This window comes from Mycteria americana, assembly GCF_035582795.1.
Source record: "Mycteria americana isolate JAX WOST 10 ecotype Jacksonville Zoo and Gardens chromosome Z unlocalized genomic scaffold, USCA_MyAme_1.0 Scaffold_30, whole genome shotgun sequence".
NCBI lineage: Eukaryota > Metazoa > Chordata > Aves > Ciconiiformes > Ciconiidae > Mycteria > Mycteria americana.
Genome location: NW_027445437.1, coordinates 773,161 through 799,648, shown reverse-complemented (window position 1 = coordinate 799,648; position 26,488 = coordinate 773,161). Strand labels below are relative to the sequence as shown.

The window sequence follows — 26,488 nt, the reverse complement described above, 5'->3', positions numbered from 1 at the left end:
CCCATTTGCCCCATGGCTTGTGCTGTCCTGCTAATGAGGCCTGCAGAGAAGCTTCCAGGGGGTCAAAAGCCACAAGACCACCAATGGGTAGAAATTGCTTTCTTGTTTGGAGAAGGGGACAACTTGGAGGGCTTTTTGGAAGTGTTTCACCGCCTTTTATTCTTCTCCGGACAGCAAGAAATAAAACCCTGGACATTGCCTGTTCGACTAGTATGTCCTCTGCTTCTCTGCAGAGGTTACTATTATGAGAGTGCCCTAAGGGGTCCACCAAACGCGGGACGCTTTGCCCGGATTATACAAAACCACAGTAGGTCCACTAAGTTTATGCTTTAATGCTAAAATCCAAGCAGCTGATGCGACTTACTATCCGGACAGCCGAAACCAATAAAAAGAACGCCTTAAGATCTTTTTAAAAAGAACCTCCAAGCAATAACGCTTTCTCGATTGAGTCAAAATAATAGCGCGAGTCGAGGGAAAACTTTCCTGCTCAAGGGAAAGCCGCTGCAGCGGGGTCAGGAGAGCTGGGTTCTGGCACATCTACCCAAAGCCCACGGTTTTTTCCCTAGCTTTTACCTGCTCAGTCTGAGCGACAAACCCTTTCGACTGCGTCTGGTTATTTTTCACATACATATCGTATAGACTATAATAGGCCATTACTCTCAGGTAACATTTCTGGGCCCTACTATCATGCTAGCAGTAACGTTAAACATAATGAATCTTCAGTGGAGGGGTTTTTTTGAAAAAAAGTCATCAGTGGGAACAGTACGGTTTCTTCTCCAGCTACTATAAAAAACATCCTCAGGATCCAAAACAAGTCCAACATAAATCCAACTGTACTTACCCAGGCACCGGCTCCCATTAGCATCAGAGCAGCTTTTTGTAGAATGAACATTTTAAAAACCAGACCTCAAAAATTACAGGTCATTGCCCAGACTGCGCAAACCATACAAGAAGCTACTCTTAACCTCCTGCTTTCAAAGGAATCGGTGGACAGACCACATAGACAAGCTTTTACCTTTTGCTGGGTCCCTGGTGGTGTTTTTCGAAAGAATGCTTAGCGCCTTACGATGTGTTCTAAATAAACAACTCGCTCAATAGGGGTAGCTTTAGTTGCTGCAATTTGATAAGGAGCAAACAAAACAAGCCCAGTATTGCTCGTTGCACTGTTAGAAAATATATAGCACAGGAGGCAGTGAAAAACGACCAGTCGCTTCTTTTCTCCCAGCTGATACATATCTTATTTATTCTTTCTCATAACATGTGAATGCTGCGCCGTGCCCTATTTTGTCTTCTGCCTCAATTAAAATGTAAATTTCTGCAGCCCATCTCTGTAATTCCAAACTGCTCCAGGCAGGGGAATTTAAACTGCTTTTAATAAAACCAACTACAGATGCTGCAATAAGATTCCTTTCAGAACATTTGAAATCTATATTTTCAATAGCGTTCTGTGTATTACGCAGTCGTGTCATTGCTCTGAACTTTCCCGGTAAAGCAGGCTCTGGAAAGACTATGCATGACCCAATATATATAACAGGCAGAACCCCAGCTGGCTCCACGCACACACCCACATGCCCAAACACGTTTATGCGCCTCCCACCCCAACAATTATTTGTATTAATTGCCCTTTCTTTTACTTTCAGAAGATGCAATACAACACCCTGTGGTTTGTGTGCTTCAACTGGGCAGCGTAGAAACTCTCAAAGCCTTTTCACCAGCCAAGATCGACAGCTAATCTTTGGCAAATTAAGTTTTCGGTTAAGCGTCCGCAAACCCGCATTGACAAGAAGTTGTGCTGGGTATTCCCTAATTTTCTTCTTCCCTCTTCCGTAAATTCCACAATATTCCGAAGTTCAGATGTGTCCTGCTGAGTTAGCGTACTTAAAAGGTACGAGTCACACTCAAATTTCTAATAACGATATGGGATGTGCTCTTGAAGGGCTTATTGCTGACAGTGCAGTCTTAACTACCCACCCACCTCTAACAAACCCAACAATGACAACTCAGAATAAACCTCCACCCATCGTACAACCAGGGAAAAACCCTCACACCGACAAACCCTGCCTACCTCCCTCCATGACACGGAGATGACGGCACGTTTATAGAAGCGGTCACGAAGAAACAGAGGAGTTGCAAAAGTTCCCTACACCAAAACGCTAGAGGATTCACTGCCAAGCTGAGAAAGAAAAGTCAAGACACCCATAGGTATCGATTCCATTTGTCCCAGGCAAAAATCCTACAAAGGAAGCACCAAAATACTAAATTTTACCAACACGCAGACCTACGGCGTACCACCGTGCGTTACGCCCGTTGACAGCATCGCGCTTTAAAGCACGGAAGAGCCTATGGAAATATTCACGGTGCTGTTTATCGCTTCCTGAGCATCTGGAAAACGAGGGTTTCATTCTAAACCCCTTTCTAATGCAGATTTGCATGGAGAATGAGAGACGGTTCAGATGCCGGTGTGTCCTGCTTACTTGAGATGTAAATTAGTACTTGCAGGTCTCGTTCGGAATTTTGTTTCCCCTCGACGCTTTTGGATGATAGTTCATTTTTCACCAGATTTTCCCCCGGCAAATATTGAAAAGGGTAAAAAGCCCAAAAAATCAAACTCCAAAGAACTAACAGCGCCAGCAGCTAATGAGAGCTGCCAATTTGGAAACCTGATTTCCAGCTGGGATGGGAAACCTGATTTCCAGCTGGGATGGGAAACCTGATTTCCAGCTGGGATGCTCCAAAACGACAAACCAGGGAAAAGAGGGCTTGTAATCAAGGTGGTGGTTTCACTCTCCGCCGGTCTCCGCAGGGTACCCAAACCTCTCCCGGCATCTCCCCCCACCCAGCCTGAAAAGTATTTTGACTTTCAAATCCAGAAGCGACGCTCATCTGTTTTTTCAGTCGCGAGAATGACAAAGCGATAACTGCCAGTGTTGAGATTCAAAGATTAAGAGGAGAAAAAGATTCAACAAAGGAAGACTCAAGAGCCTGGAATCTCTCCTCGATCTGTCTCGGACTCAAATGGGAATCTGACGAGCAAGAATTCGCATCATGTTGATATGTGTTTCTTCGTTAGCATAAAATCTTGACAGTCAAGATGGACCTTTGAACCCGAGTGCTGGAAAAGCCAAGGTATTTGGTTCAGAAGCGGACTGAAGCGTTTATGTTAACAAACTGCCTATTAGTGCACGTCTTCTAAACTTTTTTTGTCCTTGGGTCACTCTTTGACATTTCTGTTACAAAGGACGACTGATCTTGTCACTTTTTCATTGATTTTAAGCATTTGATTCAGTAAGGTTTTAGACAGTGCTACATTCAAACAAATTCGGCAGCTGTAAAACAGAGTTACTCAACTCGAATTAATCGAAACGTTACTACCTAATATCGGAAAAACACGGGCGTTGCTGCAGGTTAGTGTCGACATGCACATTCGCATGCCTTTTGCTGATATTTCAGGTTTCCCATAAAACTGCCCACGTACGACCAACACGTTAAACGCCTGAAACCCTAACTCTGTACCTAAATCACATGTAAACCAAGGCCAAGCGCAACTCCCCCTATTGCTCTGAACACGTCCCCGTGCAGCAAGCTACCGCATTCTTCATCCTTAGAAATGCTTTGCACTTTATGGGCTGTAACACAAATTAAAAACTTAAAACTCTAGGCTGGTCAAGAGGACAAAAGAAGAAAAAAAAAAAAAAAAAAGGAGAAAAAAAGATCAACCTGGCAGCCTGGCCGGGCTGTCTCGGGAGCAAACGGCATTTTCGGTACTTGCTCTAGGAAAACGGCTGCAATATTTAGACCTCTTCTCTCTACGAAGTGAGCGAGACAGAGAGCTACTTCAAAGCTTAAGATACTAGCACTTGATTTATTGCATATTTTAAGTTGCCATCTACCTGGGATTGTCAACTTGCAGCAGAAGCTTGGTGGTTTTTTTAGCTACACACCATTTCTGTTTGGCCTGGATACATGGTTTGTACGGAGGCTTAACAGCATGCCACAGCTTTATTTAGATGAATATAAACCACGTACGCTAGCTAATAACCCTAGTTGAACGTGAGCTGCGTTCAGTCCGCTTATATGTGACGCTCCTTTAGATGGAGCGAGGATATTGTAGAAATTAATGCTGGCCTTCTGGATGGGACGGGGTGTGCTGGCTATAAATATACATCCCTTTTCACCGAGCTCAACGCCTGCACACCAGCACCCGTACCCCAGCCGCGGTGCAGTGCCCAACTTGCTACCTGCAACTCGCTCTCTACTATTTCCAGATCAAGGGGAAGAGCCGAGCAGGGAAATACGGGTCTCTATATCTGCTTCCCTTGAAGCTATCGTGAATTTGCTATTGTCCAGGTCGAAGCGTTCAAACTGCAACCCTGGGCGGGCGGTTGACCCACGCAGGCAGGGCACATGTTGCTGCGTCGGCAGGTGAATGAGAGCCAATGCAACGAGCATCATTTTGGAGAAAATTCTGCAGATGAATAAAGGTGGGAATCACATATCTAAACGCAGGCAATCTGTTGTGGTTTAGCCCCAGTCGGCAACTAAGCCCACCCAGCCGCTCGCTCACTCCCCCACGCTGGGATGGGGGAGAGAATCGGAAGGGTAAAAGTGAGAAAACTCGAGGGTAGAGATAAAGACAGTTTAATAGGGAAAGCAAAAGCCGCGCACACAAGCAAAGCAAAGCAAGGAATTCCTTCACTCCTTCCCACGGGCAGGCAGGGGCTCAGCCATCTCCAGGAAAGCAGGGCTCCAGCACGCACAATGGGGACTTGGGAAGACAAACGCCATCGCTCCGAACGTCCCCCCTTCTTTCTTCTTCCCCAGCTTTCTATACTGAGCATGAGGCCATATGGTATGGAATAGCCCTTTGGGCAGTTTGGATCAACTGTCCTGGCTGTGCCCCCTCCCAGCTTCTTCTGCACCCGGCAGAGCAGGGGAAGCTGAAAAGTCCTTGACCGGTGCAGCAACAACTCAAACATCTCTGTGTTATCAACGCTGTTTTCAGCACAAATCCAAAACATAGCCCCATACCAGCCACTATAAAGACAATTAACTCTATCCCCGCTGAAACCAGGACACAATCAAGCATCATCTGTAACATCCAGAATTATTTGGGATGTGGGCAAATATCTCACGGGACCTCGAGGAAACCTGGAGCAAAAGCTGGTAGGCAGGCATGGAAAGAGAAGCCTCCGCTTGCCCTTACAGCAACGCGGCACAAGGGGCCACCGCATGAACCTGGTAGAGCAGCCCTTCCCATCCGAACGCAGCTTTTGTTAATATTATTTGTGTTAATAAAATAAAAGGACTGACGCTTCCCTGCGGTCCTTTCAATAGCAGCACATGCTGCAGAGTTCCAGCGCGCTATTCGAAAAGGTCACCTGGTACTTACGATATATATAAAGAAAACTATTGCAAAATCCTGGCCGATGAACGTGGTACCGATGAAATTTCTTTTGGTCAACTTGCTAATTCAAATTGTATTTCCAGCAGCTCCTTGTTGAAGAAAAATCTGAGACTTCTGAAAACTTCCTTATTTTTTTCCTCTCTCGAGAAACCTGGAGGCTAAAACGCATTTTTCTCTCTTTTGTTATAACGCAACAACAGCCACAAATACCAAACAAATCACTGCAACAACAGCGATAGCACAGAACTAACAAAAGCAGGACAGCCACACCGGTGTGTCAAGAAGCACGCGGTTATACACGCGTGCGCGTCTACTGCTAAAGCAGTGATGAATTTTTCTATCACGAAACATAAAAATAAGGGCCCTTTCCAAGGCGTGAAGCACACCGGAGAAAAAGATCTGCAAAGCACTCAGCTCTGCTAGGCTCAACTTTTTTTTAAAAAAAAAAAAAAAAGTGAGAAAACTCTCTTAAGAAAACAATTTTTCTGCATCTTTGTTATTGCAGAAGTATTTTTTTCAGGTCTAATAAATCCACAAATAATTAATATGACCTTATAATTATGATTTTAGAAAAAAGTAATTATTTTTTTTTTAAAGGTTAAGCACTTGCTAATTAGGTTTCACTTTCTTATAAAAGGCTGAGGCTCTTGAACCAAAGATGAAGCATTAAAAAAAAAGGGTTTCTTTATGAACTTTTCAGGTATTGTTTTTGACATCCAGATAGTATAAAGCTTTGTTTTTATATGCCCAGATATCATGGCAATCACTTGTATTAAGAGTGAAAGGACAAAATGCTGTTGTATAAGGGAAAAAAAATCTGTAGTACCCCTCCCAACTTTTCTACATCCAATACCCTAAGGACAAGACTATTAAGTCTAAATCAGAAGTTCAAAATATCCATTCACCTAGGCAATTTGTATTCTTGCTTCTCCAGACATGCTCTACAAGCAATCCTTGCTTCTCCAGACATGCTCTACAACAAATTCTTGCTTCTCCAGACATGCTCTACAACAAATCCTTGCTTCTCCAGACATGCTCTACAACAAATCCTTGCTTCTCCCGACACGATCCAGTTATTTAACAGCACCCTCCCACCCGCTGAAGCAAGCGGAGCTCAGCAGAGGTCCACATGCAGGGCGTAATTCCCCTTTTCTCTCCCTGACGTGAAAGGCGGCAAGAAGAAACCCAAATCTTCCCTTTCCCCCATCAGCACGCTAACGACAAGGAAGACGCTTCATCATCCTTAAACCCTGGGGGAATAAGGTAGGGATGTCTCTTCTCTCCTTAACCAGAACATTTAGGACCCGTTCTTTTTGATTTACCAGTCGATCGACACCATGGACCCGAGAGAAGCAGTCCGGTGAAATATTATTAGAGTGGCAGGACTGATGGGCAGGGATGAGCAAAGTACGAGCCTCAGCGTTTGGCCCTGCCCTGCTTGCTAATCCTTCTCTCCTCGCCTGAACTGTTCCTTCTTCCTCCTCGTTTTGTTTTGAATGCAGATGAAGCAAAGTTAACAGTCTGCTGCCCCGCATAAAAAAAGATATACAGCCAAAAAGACATTCAACACCGGATTCAATGATGCATTTGAAGATAATGTGGCACAACAAAGACACAAAGCAGACTTAACTACAAACGCTGAATAAATATCAGTTCGGCTTTGACGACGAACTTTGCAGGGCCAAAGGCAAATGCAAAGAGGATGCTGCGTGAAGGGGGACGGGAAAACAGAAAGGCAGGAAAAAGGGAAAAGAGACTACGCTAGATAGTGGTTTCCTCTGAAAAAGAGCTTTTATCCAAGAGCCCCTCACAAAGATGCCCTTATCACGCACATGTATAAGCTGCTCAGAGTTTTCGTCCCCCTCTTTCGAAGATAAAGACTCAAACCTTGCAGGTCTGATAGAAACAAGGCTCCCGCTAATCTCAGTGAGTATTTCGGTTGCGTAAAACCATAGGGATGGGGTGTGATCTCTCTCAGATGACTTCCTTGGAATATTTTCTGTTTTCAGGAGTTCGCCAAACCATACCTCTCTAGGCTTTCCACTGGGAATGGCTAGAAGCTCACCGGGAAACAGAGGAACCTGGACATCCCCTGCGCTAACCCGGTCATGGTTCCAGTGGTGCTGAGCCCGTGGGGTTTCGGGACACAGTTCGTAACTCCTGACGGATAGCTGGGGAGCAGCAAAACCGTGACACCCTGTAAAGCGACTAATCCGTCAGGACGTGAAGGCTCTTAAATAGAGGACTCAGAATAAACGCAACGGTAGATACAAAAAAGATCTGAACTGGCTCCGCTAAAAGTCAAGTCTAACACAAAAAAATGGTTTTGTCAATAGAAGGTATTACAGAAATGCCTCTGGAAAAAAAAGAAAAAACAAACCCACTAAGCAACATCCCCCCATTGCGCTCCCCCAAAAAAGACCACCGCCAGAAAAGAGAAAAAATAGTGACTTATCCCTGTCGACATTGAGCAGTAGTAACCCGTTAGTATACCAGTCCCATATGGTTTGCATAAACATGCTCCCAGGATGATTTTATTTTACAGATATGGCTTGTGCTTGTAATGCGGTGCTAAATAAAGCCTTTCATGGACAGCAAGGCAGCTTCACAGGCTTCCCATCACTGTCCCAAGGCTGAGCGACAACCAGCACCCACAAAGCAGAGTCAGCCCCAAGTCCTTCAAGGGACTAGGCCGAGAGTAAATGACCTCAAGTTGCATCAGGAGAGGTTTGGATTAGATATTAGGAAAAATTTCTTTACTGAAGGGTTTGTCAAGCGTCGGAACAGGCTGCCCAGAGAGGTGGTGGAGTCACCATCCCTGGAGGAGTTCAAAAAACGTGTAGATGGGGCACTTCGGGACATGGTTTAGCAGGCATGGAGGTGTTGAGTTGACGGTTGGACTAGATGATCCTAGAGGTCTTTTCCAACCTTAATGATTCTGTGATTCTGTGAGGGATGAATGGAATGGCTAGTTCTAATCTTACTCCCATACATTCTCCACACCACCCATGTCAAAACCATTGATGTTTTTGCTTTAGAAGATGGTTTTTTTATGGTTTTAGTTGTAAGTTTAAGAAATAAAACAAAATTCAAAAGCCCTCACTGGGAAAATGCTAAATCTCTTCATATTTGTCAGTCGATATGAAGAGCTCTTCCACTGGAAACACCAGAGCAAGGCGCAGGCAAATCAACATATCCATCTAGGAAAGCATTTCATGCGTTCACATTATCATACAGACATACTGATATGAAACACGTTTCGCTTCCTAAGTAATTTGATATATTAATTTCATTTGCAAAAATCTTGGCTTTAAGATACGTATTTCTAAGCAAACTATTTAATTTCATTTTGCCTTTTTTTCAGGGAAAAAAAAAAGGCCAAATTGCTTTCTTTTTTTTTTTTTTTTAATAAAAGCAGCATTATTTAACAGATGCAATCATCTCAGATGTCTGTGACAACGTTGCATGAAAACATACCGCAGGCAAGGCTGTCTGTTCCAGCTCCACCTGCCAAATTCATTTATAAATATGGATTATAACAAACAAAAAAACCCCGTATCATTAACTGAGAGGTCACGGCCATTTTACATGATTTTACAAATCGAGGTCCTCAATGGAATGAAGACATTTACCCGTAAATATTACAGCTCCTATACAAGACAGTCTGTTTGCCACAGCTTGTGCTCTCTTCAAGGTGACGTGAAGGTCCTCCATCCCCAGCACAGACGTACCCATCACCCCGCAACATCTACCTTCGCCCTTGATTTTATGCAATGGATCCATACTAGATATTCATGGAGAAATACTTACCTTCCTCAGCGGCACCTCCAGTACCCAAAGGGAAAGTCCCAGCTTGTTTGGCAAACAAAACTCAACAGGCAATCCACGCACCTAACGCTCACCTTAGAAACGCTTCTATTTATCCACTGAAATCTTAGAAAAGGACATAAGCAAGGCCAAGATGTCCCCATTAAGCATTAACTGATGGCCTCCAGGACAGGGACTGCTTAAAGCTGTGAATTATCCAAGCATGCTGTGGGGTTTTTTTTAAGAGAACGCGCCCAAAACGATGCTGCAGGGTACCGCGGGCGCTGTGGCACAGCATCTGCAGAAGGAATCATTACTCCAGAAGACAAAAATTGGTGTGGAAGAGTTTCGCTTTAACCCTTTAACCAACAGGGTAGTTTTTCTTTTCACTCCTTTTCCACTGACACTAGTAATAGGAAATCAGAAGGCAAAAAAAAAAAAAAAAAAGAAAAAAGGTTTGTGATAAGCTACTTGTACAGCAGAGGAGGAGGAAAGATGGCGGGGAAATCATTAAAATCTCTCGTGTTTACTGAGAAGCAAATGTGGAAGCTATTTCTAGCCCACAGATCTTGCCAACGATTTCCAGCACTGTCAGCCATGCTCCTCCCCTTGAAATATCATCCGTCGGTGGTTTCCATGACTCTGCTCTCGCCCGGTTCCCACTATCTTCATAATTATTCCCTGAATGCATCTTTCAGATGCTTCTCCTAACCTTCCTGCGACACACGAGCTTGGCCTCGACAGCGCTCCAGCAGCATTTGCGATAATGCTTCACACCAGGGCAGCCTCCAGCTCCAGCCTAGGGCTCAAAGATCACACCTTAGGGCACCTCAGACAGCTACTGTCTGCAAAAGAAAACGACCAAGTTCTTTTATCGTTTTATCAAGTGGAGAACGATAACAGCATCCATACTCACAAAATAAGTAGCATCTTACACTTCTCAAAGGACATCAGGTTTTTACATGGGGAAACGACAGGGAGCAGCGGCTTGTCCAAGGTCCCTCAAGAAACGATTTGTGTAGGTGGGCACCAAAAAGAGATTTTCTGAGTTGTGGCTTCCCTAGTTAGGAGGCACAGTAACGGTCTGGATGGAGCTGTATACAACTGCTGGCTTTGCAATCCTCTGCATTTGCACGCAATAAGTACCGAGCTTTCTTCTCAAGGGCTTTGCCTCTCCTGCCATCCTTGGAGTTCAGAAAGTCCTTTCGGAGCAGGTGACACATGAGGTGCCCAGCAGGAGCCTGCTCGGTCTGGCAGTTACCTCCATACCCTCTCCTACCCCACAGGATGACCTTGTTTTTCCCAACAACCTGATTTAACAGAAAAAAAAAAAAGATGACGTCCATTTTTCTTTAAAAGGAATAATTTTCTGTTCCCTTCAGAAAGTAAACTTTTTGCACATAATAGCCAACTCTTCTTCAGTTAATCCATACAAATCGGTGGGAAGAGGAACAGGAAAATGGAAGTTGAATAACTAAGATTTTTGAAGAGGTCACAGAAGAAATAACTTCACATTAAAGAGCGTATTTACTAGATAGATGTCCCTGTGCTGGTACAGAGACATGACCAAAGACATCCTCCGTGCCGCAAATTAGTGTGAATTACAGACTGAAGACTTAGGCAAATGACACCCGGGTAGGAACGTCAAACCAAAAAAAAGGAAAAAGAAAGGAAAAAAGATGACTAGGGTGAACCAACTGAGCCAAAAGCTATTGAAAAAAAAAATATTCAAACCGCTATTTTAAAAAAGATACACTGCTCAACAGCATTTGACAATTTCATATAATTGAGTTTTAAAGCTTTCCTCGCTTTAAGTATCAAAAGCATCTGCACCATGAATGAATACACTTTTCCAATATTTAAAGATAGCGGAGGGAAAAAATAAAGACAGTAGCCACAGACCCCGTGCTAAGTTAATCAACTCGCAGCCTCTGAAACTTCTCCATTTGGAACAAAAAATATTCGCTGAAATTAATACAATTTTATTATGCACCTATTAATAAATGATTAATTTTCAGACTTCAAACAGATCCTGTTTTGTGGAGACCTACATTTGGAGAAGTTCACCGCAGAAGTCGTCCAATTCATTTTTTTTGTACAATAAGCATTTTATAAAAGGCAGGTTCAAGAGTTAAACATAAAGAAATGAAAATTAGCCTAACCAAAAAAAAAAGAGCCCAGCTCACCGCGCTGTAAGACCGTGCTAATTGCATTCCAGTAAACAGGACTGCAGACGTACAATTTACTAAGCCAAATGTGACTGAAAAAGAAATAGAAATGTAGATTACTGGACTGATCTATTTCGACGACATTATTTTGGAAGGAAGATTGCATTCATGGGGAAAAGGCCAGTGTGCTAACCCTCCCCGTGGCCTCCAGCTCCAGAATGACGCCAACGAGCCGAGAGCCGAAGAAATACCCTGAAAATGGAGAGGACACATAGCTCCATCCCAGACACCGCCTAGAAACCAGATCTTGTGTTCCCAGAAGTGCTGTAGGTCTTTCTTCACCTTCACTGGGTCTTCACCTTCACCGTGGGTCTTTCTTCACCTTCACCTTTCTTCACTGGGTTTGCTTTTTTCCATCCTCAAGCTTCCCCGTCCTCCTTCTACCCTCCCTTCAGAAGTCCAACTTGGCCAAACTTAGCCGATCTTCTCCAATGATCTTCTCTCCTTTGAAAGAGGCAGCTAAAATAGATATTTTTAAAATAGCCTGACACTTGGACACGGGTCTCTGATGGATAGAGCAGTACGGTCCCACCCTGAGTACAGGGCAGAACCAGAAGGAAAAGCTGCATTTTCTGGGTTTTGCTGTACTTTTCCTTTCTGCACATGGTTGTCTACCAGGATCAGAGGGAAACAGCTTAAAAAACTGCAACAAGAGCTCCTTCCCAACTCAAGTCTCGTCTTTCTTCCCAAAAATTGCATGCAAATAAGGACAACGGTTTGACTGAAATATTTATATTACTTTTCCTCTCCTCTTGTTCTGGCTTTTGACAAAAGGTCCTCGGAAAAAAAAAAAAAATATGTAGATAGAGTAGCATCACAGCAATGAGGTTCAAGTCCTTTTCTCCCAAACCTGAAACCTCTGTGAATCTCAGCACTACACATCTCAGCAGTCTGCGCTATTTCGTCCACGATTTTGCAAAACTTATGGAGCACCAAAACATGCAAGCTCATTTACTCATTTATTTTTTTCAAGGCGTGCCTCTCAGTCCAGTTTTACAAACACTTCAAGTCAAGTTTTACTTCAAGTTCATTCTGATCCAGAGCTCAGGTTCAAACTGCCCAAAAGAGGAGCTTCTGCACAGATTTACCTTCAACTCTTGGGCATCATCCGTGACAAGATACTGAACTCAACCGCTTCCAAACCATAATGAGCTCCAGCATTTTTAAATATCAGTTCAAGTCCAGTTTACAAAGCTCCGAGTTAATTTGGAAGATACCTTCTCCATGAAAACAAATTCAAGTTCATGGTTTCTTCTCCTACGTATAAAAAAAAGGTGGTTAAAAACACTCGTGGTTGTGTCTAATTGGCCTACAGCTATGCTTTAATTAGCGAAGTTGTGACAAAATGTTGCTTGCCAACCCCATGCTGTGCATATCTAATACACCTCCAAGGTTTAAAAGGGAGTAAAAAAAAAAACAAAAAAAAACCAACAACAAAAAAAATAGATGTCAGCCATACAAGTCCTTCAAAACTAACTCAAGTCAAGGTTATTTAAAGTATGGTAGAAATGCTGCGTGTTTTAAAATCTTAACATTTTAAAATCTGGCTTTGACTGAAGGTGCTTTTACTCTTTCTAGCCCTTCCCACCTGATGGGCAGCGGTTGTTTCAAATACCTATAGCTGCTGTATAGCTGAGAATACAGCAAGCTTTGCTCGGGTGATGCGGTCGGTACCCTCAACGTCGCTTTGCTGCTGGGGCTGATAGTCCGTGAAGTTGGTATTTCATAGAAATTTTAAGCGGCTGTGTGCGTGTATATAATAAATACTCTCACCGTGCACTGTCTGGCTGCCTTCATTCTCCGCCGGAGAACTTCGCCCCTTCAGCAGCTTTTCTAGAGTCCAGGACCACGTTCTAGTCAGCCTTTGCAATAAGATAGGGAATTACAGGAAGAAAAGTAATTTTCCATTAACTGTGTAACTATACATCTAAATATACTCATGAAAAAGAACTCGCGCTTGTGTTGAACATCTCCCTTGGGCAGCAGGCAAAAAAGAAACCCTGTTATTTCAAAAGCCGCAATTATTTAGCAGTCATAGCGAATTCCGTGCCAGCTTGTTTATGCAGTTCCTATGAACGATGATGCAGCCAGTGTCTAAATTGAGTTCGCTCTTTCCCCCGGCATAGCGAACTGTTTGTCTAAGCTAATAAATGTACATATTAACCCAGGCACCTCGTAGGAAGCCTGTTCTACGCTCTGTTCAATATTTTCTAGTTAAACTAATCGGAACCGTTTGCTCAAAAGACTTGCGAGAGCCTCTCCCTCGCAACTGGAATATACATACTTCACTTGCCGAATTTGAGTAGTCTCAAAGTCCCAAGCGGTTTTCACAGATCGCCACTACCGCGAGCTGTAAATGCTCTCCCAGCAAGCCGCAAGCGTACCGCTGAAGCCAACGTAAAACACTTCTAGGAATCCGAAGAATAGCAAAAACTAGGAAAAGTCATGGCAATAGCGCTAGAGACATTCGTTACGAATAACAGACATTTTTCAGTCTTGGCCGCTCTCCCGCCTTCTTCTTTTTTAATAATTGGATTTCAGCAGCTGCATTAATTCGTGCTAACTACGTAGTTTAATGGCAACTACGCTACAATTGAGTGCAGTTCACCGTTCATTTCATTTAGGACCTTTTATAACCATTAATCAAACCGATGGCCAATCACTCTTGTCACGCCGAATCCAACCGGAGCCAGAAGGCAAAGGGTACAAAAAAAAAAAAGGTCTAATGAACGCTGCCATTCATCTCCTGTTATAAATAGAGAGCGCGAGGAATCACATCGGCGTGTAAGCGCAGCGATGCCAACTCTCCTCTTACCCGTGAAACTCTGCCCTAACGCCGATTTTAAAGACGCGACGTTTCAGAAAAGGAAAAAAGAAAAAAAAAAAAAAAAAGAAAGATTTTGCCCTCCGTCAACAAAACTACTCTGCTCATGATAAAAGGGAAGATGAAAATCAGGCTGGAAGGGACCCTGAGAAATCTCAGTCCGCCCCACTGCCCCATAGCAGGATCTGCTTTCATTTACGCATGCCCGAAAACCGCCTGTGCAACCTGTTCCTAAAAACTACCCACGCGTGCTGGTAAGCCAAAAGAGGTTGTAATACCCTGACCAAAACCCATAATTTATTTATTTTTAAATGCCATGAGCGTGCTTTGCAATGAGATCTACAGGTTTTTTGACTGTCTCGTGCAAGCACCGGGGTGACTTATTCTCAAGCGCCTTGCTGCAGAAAGTACTTTGGAGAGCTCGGGAATAGAGAGCAAACCACTCCAAGGGCAAAAGAAACCACTTCTCGCGTTTACAATATATATTCGTGTAGTTCTCAATTTCTAGTACAAGAAATAAAAGATTATTCTGGGAAGTCACCCAGCTGTAGGTTCTTCTCTCCACTGAGACAAAGAAACAAACTCGAAAGTCAGAGCTGAACAGCCAAGGGCCAGGTTAAATATTGGAAACCACTCCTCTCTGAGGCAGCTTTCTGCATAAAAGAGGTTAAAAAAAAAAAAAAAGCGCTTTGGTTTTTTGGTTTCTTTTTTTTTTTTTTTTTAAAAACAAGCTGTTTAAAATGTATGTAGACATCTGTTGTTTTTATTTCTCAAATCCGGCCAGCAATATGGGGAAACTCATTTCATTTGCGTCTTCTTTACTCGTCGTTTTCCTTTTTTCTTTTTTTTTTTTTTTTTTTTGGAAAGTACGTAACACGCTCTCCTTATTGGAAAAAGCACGGTGCTCAACCGCGCTAATATATTAATTAGAAAACCGTACTATGAAAATTCCTGGCGTTATTTATTAGACGTGCACAGAAGCGGCCGGACGCTACCGGCAGATGCCATTGCTGAGGAGCTGCACAGTGAAAGAAAATACACCTCTGCTCCGGGTTTTGGTGTGTTTTGTCTTATCCTGTCTAATGCTCAGAAAGAGAGAGACTTAATTCATACTTAAACGTACATACTAACATGCAGGAACCAGTGTTACGCAACAATTACACAGTTATAAAGTAATAATGCTAGCGCTTTGGAAAAACAGAATTTATAAAGAAAATACGTATTTTTTTCGATACCAATATACATTAAAAGTTGGTGAAACAGCAGCTCTAGGTCTTCTGGTATCGTGTATGCCTCAGTCTCATCACCAAAGCTAAGCTTTTCCCACTACCTCTAACGCAAAAGACCCACATCCTCCTCTTTGAGCGCTGCGTATCAACACTGTTCAAAAACCTTCTGTGCAACACAATTTTAAAGGAGATGTTTAGTGGTAAAAGGAGATATTTGGCGGTAAAATTTGGAAAAGTGCCTTGGACCTACAAAGGAGAGTCTGAAACGGGCACTTTTCAGCTCCCAAACCTCACTGAAGGTCAAGCTGACCCACGACAGCTAACCCACGTTTTTACGCCAAAGCCTTTTCACCGAGTCCACGTTCACAGTAACTTCTGCGCACGCGATTCGCGGCTCCCCTGCGTGTTAGTCAACCCAAGGTCATATGTTTAAAAAACCAAAAAACAAAACAAAACAAAAAAAAACCAAAAAACCCCAAAAACCAAGAAGCAAGCAAGCAAACAGAAAAAAGAAAAAGATTTCTGTCTCCAAAGGTAGCTTCTCAGTATTGCTCAGGGTCAGCATTGGCTCCCAAAGTTATTTAGGCACTTCTCTCAATCTCATTTAGCACCGTAAGCAACAAATCAATCTTAAGGAATTTATGCAAAGCCTGACAGAGCCAAGAGCCAAAATAGAAAACTTAAGTTAGAGCCGGCTGAAGTAGGTAGCCGGGGCAGCAAACTGTGCCATCGCCCGGTGGGATGGGCGACGTCTCCGTCGGTCCCGTGCTACGTTCAAGAGTTACCCTGGCAAGAGCGTGCACGGTACTACTCTCCCCGTGGCCGCTGCCGTGGCTCCGCACCAACGCGCTCCATGTGTCTGGCAGCGGCAAAGCTCCCTTGTCAGAGAGAGCGTAGCTTCTTCGACGAGCCGTTTGGCGGAGCACCTCTGCGACTGTTGGAGGCTGATCCACACAATTCAAAGTTGAAAAATCAGACTATGCGTAGACCTGGTATAGTTAACTTTCCAACATTCGTTCTGCTGTGGATTCAACGGGATTTTTGTACGAATATTTTTTTTTCCCTTCAACGTAAACCTGTAGGTCGTACCCAGACACAGCAATTTTCCTAGGATCAGCCAAGTGAGCATCGGTATCACAGAGCTTGTTAGGTATATTTATTTTTAATGGGATTGAATTTAAACACCATTATCAGAAAATGGCAACGCTGGAGTTTCACTCAAGTGCTTTTTACAAGTGTCAGGTGCTGAATACGTATTTGATACTCATGATGCATTGACAAGAATTACATTTCCAGAATGGTCTGAATTAGGCACTCAGCTCCCATTCCATCCACGGCAACAAAAATTAGCTGACTGTCCTTCAATCGCACACCATTACCAGGATGAGCTTCCCTTTACCTGCAAGCAGGCATTCACCTCCTTATTCACAGACTCCATTAAAGGAAAATCACTCAGAACAAATTCTTCAAACTGCTCTAAAAGGGAAATAAGATCTTAAACAGCACTGGGAAAGAAAAAACCTATATGGAAATTCTCAAAGATCAGACTGCTGTTCATTCCAGTTCAGCCCTACTGCCAGTACTAGCCGCTATCAACAGCATCGGAGTAAGCCGGGAGAAACTTTGGGGTAAATAGGTATAGAATAATATATGCTTATAATAGAAGATAATAATTATTATATTATATTACTATATAGAAGTGGATGCTTCTTCCCATAAAGGATTAAGTCAACCCTGAAGCTCACACACACAAATATATATATATAAATATATATATACACACATCTATATATGTATCTTCGGTCTATATATATAAAACCACACATACAGAAGAGAGGCTGTTGAAATCCTGTTTTCTATGGTTTTCAGTGTGCTCATATCCATTAAAACAACGCCAAATCTTCAACTCAATCTACAGACCTGTCGCTCCCAAAGCTATACTCCGATAGGGAAGCTCCACAGACTAATATAACGCTGTTTAAAAGGGAAAAATAAAGAATTTCACCAGCTTTAAATTTGCAGCAGAGATGTCAGCACTCATGCCTCCTCAAATATTTTGTCTGTCTCGCGGGCATTCAGTCATGACATGAGTTTCTTGACTCGTTGAGGGTGCTAGATAAGCCGGTCATTCTGCTCGGACCGCTTGGCTTAACTGCTTTACGTAGTTAAGATATATTAAAAAAAAAAAAAAAAAGAAAAAAAAAGAAAAATCCATCAGAGCATCAAGCATCTTCACACGTAAAAGGAAAACTGCAAAAATTTCTGCAAAACTCTGCTGATTCCAATACTTGCAGCAGTGCCAAGCGTTTCGTTATGCATACGCTATCTCGTACCCCATCTGCAAGCATCCTATTAATAAAATCCTCTTCGCGCACCGCTCTCAGCAAGGACAGCCCCGTTCCCCCTGCCATCCTTTGAAACCGTCGCCACCCTTATGTTTTTCCTCTCTGCAATTGCACCCCTCCAGAAGGCAAAACAAATCTGCGATCGAGAGAAACGGAGGAACTTCGAGTAAAAACCTCTCGGGGCTCAGCCAGCTTTACCGTAGAAAACCTGTGGCACCACGCGGTGCTTTGCGGTTCACTCTCTGTGCCAGCGCAGAGCCCCGTTAATGCCAAGAATTCATCGTTTCTGTCCTAGCATTACACAGCTCTGCTGTGATTTTTAATTTCTAAGGGTAAAAAAAAAAAAAAAACATATATATCCTCGAACGGAGTAGCTAATGTTTGGAGATCAGCTACGGGGTAACCCCATCACCTTATTTCACCGTCACTGCTTGTATTTAGCACTGTGCGGCCATACCACGCTCCCCGTTAGCAACGCAACGGTAGGTAGCTGATTTCAAAGGGAAGTGTTTCAGCTTCAGTTGCATTAAAATTCATTTTAAACGCTGCCCAAATGTATTTCTCCTGGATGGAAAACGTAACTGGCTTCTGTGAAGCCACTGAATGCTATTGATTAGGTAATACATTTTTTAAATTCTCTAAATAAAGGGGAGGGAACACAGAAAGAGTTATTGATCCGGCTAGTCCAGCACTTTCGTCTTAGCAAGCCCGGTTACGTTTCAGCAGGTAAACCCAGTATTTCCAACAGAGCTTGGGTTGCCTGTCCCACATCAATACCCCCCAAAAAAGTCTCTTCCCAAAGCCTAATTTAAATGTTTGACTTGCACCTTTTCAGGTGACAGTACCGTTAATTTTCTCTCATCTCAGCGCAAACTAGATATCTCAGCTCCATCGACCATCTGCGAAAGGGCGTAAGATGTGACGGTGTGCTTCCCCCGCCCTCGACCTTTATCTCCTGCAACTCTGCTTAGGTGATAACCACCAGTGGTGATTATGGCTGCATCAGCTCAAAGTGGACTCAGGAGACAGATAACAACACAATAGCCTAGGGCTATTGTGCAATGCACCCACCGAAGAAACTAAAACCTGTGGTCAGCATGTAAATATGACTATGGGTCAATCATCTTATCCCCCATAAATAGCAAGCAGTCCAAGAGCCCTTTGAGCTCTCCTGCACGGCAGCGGGCTGCACGCCAGGATCTCCCCTTGAGCAGGGACGCCTCTCAAGGTTACTCCTCGAGGTTGAGAGATTCCTTGCTGCAACAGATCCTCGGTAAGTGACTAATAGCATGCTAAACTTTGAAATCTTAGCTAAGTGATATAAAGGATTGATTGCGCATATATATAATCCTTTAGATATAAACCGTTGACCAAGTCTGGGACTAGGACTGGATCTAGCCGCACCTCGAGTCCTCTCCGAGAAGGAGTTTAGAAAGCAAGGGGATCCTTTTCCGAACCTCCCGACTCAACGGGAGGCTCTCCCTGACAGCTTTGTCTGACCCTGTCCTCTATGCAGTAAATAATCGAGTGCGCTTCGCCATCGAATCTTGTTAAAACACTGTCGCATTGAACTTTGTTAACTCCCTATTCTGTATTAATAAACTATATTTTTACTTCTCTCTAACGAGTGAAGTGCACGCTCACTCCATCCGCGACATAAGACCACCACATTGGACACTTTGGTCTGCTTAACTTGACAGAGGAGCTGTAGGGATGGAAAACCTACGTCGCTATGTCACAGACCCAAAGTTAGACCCGCAAGAAATACACTGAATGGTATCAGTGCTTGCATTTCCACCAAACTTTTCAGCACTGAAACTCAGCAGGAAAACAAATGGGAGAGAGGCAGTCTTTGCTTTGGGGAGAGATTGGGGGTTGTGCTCATTCGTCTCATTTTTGCCTGAAGTAAGCCATCGTGAGATTCATCGTAGATTACTCTGCCGCTTTATCCCGCCAGCTCAAAGATATATACGCCCTGTTCCATAAAGAACCATAAACTCAAAGCAGAGGATAATTAAACAGCCTATTCTGCGTTTGGTTTCTTTGGCAAGATAGCCAGACGTGAGCGAGTCTGATTTACCCCACGGCGTGGGACCACAAAGGAACAGATCCTCGGGTTACTCCAATTTTCTTGGGTTCACCAGATTCGGCAGAGCTGCTGCGACGTCCATCCACTGAAGATCTGCCTGCTTCTCTACAGCTTTATAACAGTTTCGGAAATTAGTCTGCAATGAGTATATCCCAATAGGGTACGTCACTGGGTTTGACTTTTAACATTAGCAGTAGACTCCAGCTGCTTTTTGTAAATATTTCAGGCCTGGTGAAAGCGCCTGATTTGTGCGAGATCAGCTTAAGCAGCGCTCACGACGGAAACGTTAGAAGGTTTCTCATTTTTCACGCTTTCATCGCTGTGTCAAACCATGTTATGATCATGCAGGCTTCCTTTTTAATACTAGTCTCTACCTAAGTGATTCACACACGACAACGTGATCCACGCCTGCTTTATTCAGTGCTTTTCCGTGACCTTGATCTCCAAATAACCATTTTGCTACGGGAATTTATGCAGCAGAGTCAGAAGTAAAACTGATTTGACCAAGATGCACGGTGCTTACAATCGTTCATTCTTGTCAAAAAGACCTGGGTGATTTTATAAGCCACTTGTCTCACGTGGCCTTACCTTTGATGTAGCTTTTCTTCTGCAACGGCAAACAAAACTAGCGCTAAAAACGCTCCATATTAAAAACTGCCTAGTAAAAGGCATTTGCATAGAAAAAAATGCTTCCAAATTGCAGCCAAGTTGTTTGTAGCTTATACATATGGATGCTCGGTAAAAGTCAGCAACAGTGTTTTTCTGCAAACACTGTCTTTTCAGATCCACTTTTTTTTTTTTTTTTTTTTTTGCTTTTTGCTACTACTTTCTCTTACTTTAGGCAATGACCCCAAATTATCTCAAACCAGCATTCCTGACCCAACACAACCGGAAAACTGTTCCCTTCTCTGTTCCTCCTTAAGGGATATTTTAGGAAGAGAAGATTAAAAAAAAAAAAAATTATATATTACTTCAATCTTGACCCATTTAAAAATAGCTACCTGATTCAAAGGCATTGATAGCGTAATTCTGAATATATGCGCTATTACGCAAAGAATAGTTGACAAAACTCTCAACCTGGGAAGCAGCGATGCTCTTCCCCTGCCGTATCAACACGATTAGAGCCACGGTTTGGCCTTTGATGCAATTAAGGGACGGTCCAAATACTAAGCAGGAAGAAAACGAAATTATCTACGACAGCACATCAGCAAATCTATCGGTTCAGTTATGACCGCCTACAGAAAACCGGGTTTAGAGAGTTAGATCTCTCCTAGATCTCCACCGGGACCTGAAACCCCGGGCATTTATCCCACCGCCAAACCGGGCTGCGATCGGAGCGAGATCCCACAAGCAGGTAGAGAACGGGGAAATTTTTTTGCTGGATTTATGTCACTTTCGGAACATTTAAGGAGTTGGGGTAGGGGGGTTTCTTTGCTCAAACAGCTCAGCAGACTTTCAGTCTCGCTTAACAAAAGATGAAACAAAAAAAGCTATAGAAAAAACCTCCTTAGAGGCCAAAAGGGAACAAGTCCAAAACACACTTCCGAAAGCTAGAAAATGTTTAGGAAGTAATTGTAGTTGACACTGGTTAACACATTTAATCATCTTCAAACATTTGTTTAAACACTAAGCTCTCTAAAGCTACGGAGCATGCAGATAATTCATATAGTAACTAGGTAATCTGTACCTGACCTTCTCATTTTCATTACGCAGGGAGATGCGGCTAAAACATTGCCAAAAGGCCATGATACAAAATTAAAATTTAGCAAAATACGTCAGCTCTTCTTGCAAATTCATTCACCTCTTGCGATTTTAGGCCTCCGTCCAACACAGAAGGGGTTATTTTAAGCTCTTTAAAAGAACTGGCAGGAACTCCATTGTGAAACTCCCCGTTTCTTGCAAAGAGCCTCATTATTTAAAAGATCAAAAGCACCCTGCTACCATGTGATGTAACTAACTTTGATCTGATGTTGTCTACTCAGACTTCAGAGGAGATAATTATTGGACCGTTGAATTTGTTTCCACTCAGACTGCAAATGTCTCACTTATCCCTCTTCGCGCTACAGACGCATTAACAACTAAAGGATTACGTCAATATTCAAAAGACGCGAGTCTTGCAACACAGTACTGATGGGCAATTTATAGTTTGTTAACTAAACGAGCATATTCACTCCAAGGAAAGACACAGAAATATCTGCATTCGTATCTAGGCAAAGAAGAAAACAGAACTATCAATTAATTATTCTGGTTATGAGATATAATGATTGCATGAGAAACTTCGGTGCATTTGAGAGCTTCCTACCGGTAAGAATGGACTCAATAAATAAACAGATTCTGAGCAGGTTCGTAGCCCTGGTATATCGCTCTGGAAAGACAGCTATCAGGGGATTGCTGTCACCATCTCTCCAGTTTAGTCATGTAATTTCTTTTGAATCCTCGGAACATTTTCTGTTATTAATACAAACGTACACAAACCCGATGTTTCATTTTCACTTAAGTCTGTCACAAATGAGTGATCTAACTCACGAAAATAAGAAATGTACATCAATGCTGTGCCTCAGTTACAGCTCCGTTTTTTTTTTTCATCTGTTCCGTATCTGTGAATTCCATACGTGAACAGAAACTTACTTCACCAAAGAAATCTTTGATCTACCGAGAGGGTGAATGCAATTGCATTGCGCCAACGGCAATGCAGTTTTGGCTTCTCCTTGAGACTGCAAAGAGTCAGCAGTCGCGGCATCTTTCATCGTTGTGTAGGTCTAGTTTTGTGCTTGGCACAATCTTGGCATTCTGTCGTCTTCTCCGATGTTCATCTCATATTCATCCTTACAGTTGTGTCATATTGCCATCCCACACCTCTCCATGTGCATGAAAATTTATGGACCTTTAATTTCTACATGACGCACTTACAGCAGAAGGCATAACGAAGCCAAAGCTAGATGCGTTACAGACCGAACGCAGACGGGAATAATTTTTTCAAAAGGTACGTAAAGGACTTAGACGCAAAACTCCCATTAATTTTCACGAGAACTACACGGTCAGAGACTATCTACGCAATAACGCACGCAATGATCCTCCAGCCACGGGTGCTCTTACCAAGAGATATTGCAATCTATTATCGGGGTGAAATCTCAGCGTAATTTGTTTCTACTTCTCAAACGACAAGTAGTCGCCCGCTGCACGCTAGATTTGAAATCAACATTATTTCAGTAAGGCGAGTAAAGTATACTGCCCAACAACTTACCTGCCCTTTCAGTATTTGGTTCCCTATAACAAAAACAATTCCATAATAAATGAACTCCCACAATTATAAAGCCACGTTTTTGTTTTTACCCAGTAAAACAATGTATTACTTTAACGTACCTAAAGAAATAGAACTGAACCCTCTATCGCCAGTAATTATTATATTTTATTATGGCTTGATAAAAGGATACTGTTATACAAGCAGTGAATATCCTATAATCCAAATTAAGGCTCTATTCACTAATGAAAGTATTTTTCAGGCATAAGCTTTAAAGCCAGAACGCAAAATGAACAGCACATTGAAATATGTTATTGTTTGACTAAGTATTAACTATGTCGTTCTTCAGATCTGACTGAATAACGCTAATGTACTCCGCTATTGTTCAAAGGTTTAAATAAAGAAAAAAAGAAAAAAAGGCAGCTATGAGATTTAAACATATTTTGGATTCCATTAATATTTGCCATGAGGAAGGAGTCGGGGGGGAAAGCAGGTTCTGTCGGGAAGGCGCTTTTATAAGATTTAACAGTGGGAACCCTCAGAGCGTCACTGCTGAGTGAGGACTTCCATGAATTTACTTGGGCTTTTGTTAATTTGGCGAGAAGACGCCAAATACATGGATTTTTTTCTGATCTTACCACGTTGACTGTTCATGACCAAAAAAAAAAAAAAAAGCAGCAGCTACAAACCTGATTTTCAACCCACTGTGCCTGACATCGTGCACAATGGGGACCATCCATTGTAACGCCAAAAATAAGGCTTCGGGAAGGAGAAATAAAGGGAAAGGACCACGTACAGAAAGCAGTAGCAATTAGCATCTGATACCAGAAGATGTTCGGCAACAGCAAGGCTATCGGGCACGGTGGGAGGTATTAAAAAATGTATAGGACTTGGTTTCCATGAGCGTGAAAACCTGGTCAAAGCAGGGAAGGGACTTGTACGCTTCGCAGTTATTTGGAGTTCTGAAAATTAAGTCGTTCTGGAAAAAGGAATAATTAAAAGCGATCTTGGAAAAGCAAAGTGGGCGCAGTTCACGTACTCACCCATCACCGACAGCTCTGCAGAGCCGCTGCTGTTCTCGTTTTTGTAGGTGACCACGCACGTGTACGTCCCAGAATCGTCGTCAGTCACGTTCGATATGAGCAGGTTACTGCCAGCCAGTAACGAATACTTTTTGGACCTGAAACATTGATAACACACGTCCGCAATGTGTTAAGGTGTTATCTCTATCTCGAAAAATACACACAGTAAATTATGCTGTAAGTAATTCTCAGCTGTGATTTCTGCCGTTAATAGCTTTACACTTCCATTTTAAATACCAGCCAGGTGACATTTATGATCAAATTCTACCCTCAGATTCCGTGCAGAGATGAGTTATAGCAGCAGGTTAAGAGACGCGTCTAGTCTCATTATCACGTAGGAGGAAAACCTCATGGCCTCCAGGTCCACCCCCCTGAATTTAAAGCATTACTCAGTGGTTTGCCTATACTTTGCTCGAGGAAACGTAGCGTTAGATCCGCGACCCACAAAGGGCTGAGCTACCTGACGGGGAGCGCTTCATCTCCTCGCAGCCACGTGAAGGTGGGAGGGGGGTACCCAGAAACGCAGCACTCCAGAACGGCATCCTTCCCTTCCATGGCCACCACGTTCGACGGTCGCTGAAGGAAAAGCTGCTGTCTGTGCAAACCTGGATCTACGAGAGCAAAAGAGACAGTTATCATCCATTAAAAAAAAAAAAAACAAAACCAAAAAAAACCCAACAAACAAACAAACAAAAAAAACCAAAAAAATCCATTCTTTTTGTTGGGAACGGGGAATGTAAAACGACTGATCGATAGCAGACCCAAGAGACCACAGCTTTCATACATTGTTCCTGATAAGAAAACCAAAAAATCATAGTACAGACAGAAAAAAGAGCATCAAACGGCAATCTTAGAGCTGCTTGCAGGTTGAACCCAAGGGAGCAATTTGAAGGCAAACAAATACCAGCTTTTGGGAGAGTGAGAAAGGACTGTTTATAGCCAGGTATTAAAGTCAGGTCTTGGAAAGCCGCAGGAAAAGCCACGGTCACGGCAAGAAAAGACAAGAGATATACATAAGGTTGAGAGCGGTACTGGATTAACGACACGACTTTGGAGTTGCAAGAGGGAAGTTCATAAATACGGCAGGTGAGAGAAGACAAGGAAAGCTGCAAGTTAGGAAAACACAGAAAATGAAGAATGAAATAACTTGAAAAATCTGAATTGCAAAGGAATGTGTAGAAAGATTAGCGCCCCAAGTTCTCCTTTGCCTGACCGAAGGCGTCCACGCGGACACCTCGCGTGTCGGAGGCTGTCTGACAGCCCTAGACACCTACCTGTAGGCAAGTGAGCTGAGCTTTAGGATGAGCTAAAAATCTCCAGAAGCGCCTTTGACTGCCACGGATGGATCGCTACCGACCAGGAGACAACCCACATTCAGGTGACAACCTAGACCCAAATCCCACCCGTTGCGCCTGAAATACCAGCAAACAGAACCGTACGCCGAGGAAATCGGTTGGGTTTGTTTGCTTTTTAATGAATCTGTTCTTTCTCTCAAAAAGGACTTCATTTTCTTACCACAGATGTTGAAACAAATGTGCTGGACTACAGCCATTAAACATTACTCCTTGTTTCCTGACACAAACATAAGAGTTACACAATATAAATGAATATTCCCAACAAATTAACAACTACAAGATCTTCCAGGATCATCTCCAAGTAATTAGCCGGTTCTCCCATACAAGTAGAAAGAAACCGTAACTAGCTGCGTGCATTTGTTATGGGTTTACGACGACAGCGTATTTCAACTTCTTCCCGTAACCAGATGGACGTGCAATTTGCAGCCATCAGTAAGCGCAAGCGATGCAGAAGTTATCACACACGACTCAATAGCTTCAATCTGTGAAGACATCTTAGCCGATCACAGCGATGCCTTTGGCCTGTGAATCGCGGAGCGTCTCTTGCAATACGCTTATTACCGTAACGTACGCAACTAAATACATGGTCGCTAACTAGCAGAAAACCAAAGCTTTTTTGGGTTGGGTTTTATTGTTGTTTTCATTTTTGTTTTTAAAGTCAGTTGTCCAAAGATGAAAACAGATGCGCAAAAGCGGAAAGCAAACAAAATCTGTAAATAGGATCCAGATCTTCATGCAGGACCGTCTCCTTCCCTTCAAAAGCACTTAGTTCTGAAATCACAAAGAGGTCGTCTTTGATTAAAATAACGATCCTAGTTAGGATGGAAGATGTGAGCAGCACAGCAATAAAAACATAGGAAAAATGACATCCACGAAGATTAAAT

General features: G+C 43.0%; 1 protein-coding gene across 4 annotated transcripts in view; it reads right to left on the bottom strand.

Annotated features, from left to right (window-relative positions):
- Window positions 1–26,488, bottom strand: part of DCC (DCC netrin 1 receptor) — a 620,811-nt gene that overhangs the window by 298,810 nt on the left and 295,513 nt on the right. For all 4 annotated transcript variants that reach the window (XM_075489027.1, XM_075489028.1, XM_075489029.1 and 1 more), the window contains exons 4-5: window positions 24,710–24,860; window positions 24,211–24,347 (exon numbers count right to left, since the gene is read on the bottom strand). In XM_075489027.1, the coding sequence (XP_075345142.1) occupies window positions 24,211–24,347; window positions 24,710–24,860 (288 nt within the window). The remainder of the gene's footprint in view (window positions 1–24,210; window positions 24,348–24,709; window positions 24,861–26,488) is intronic.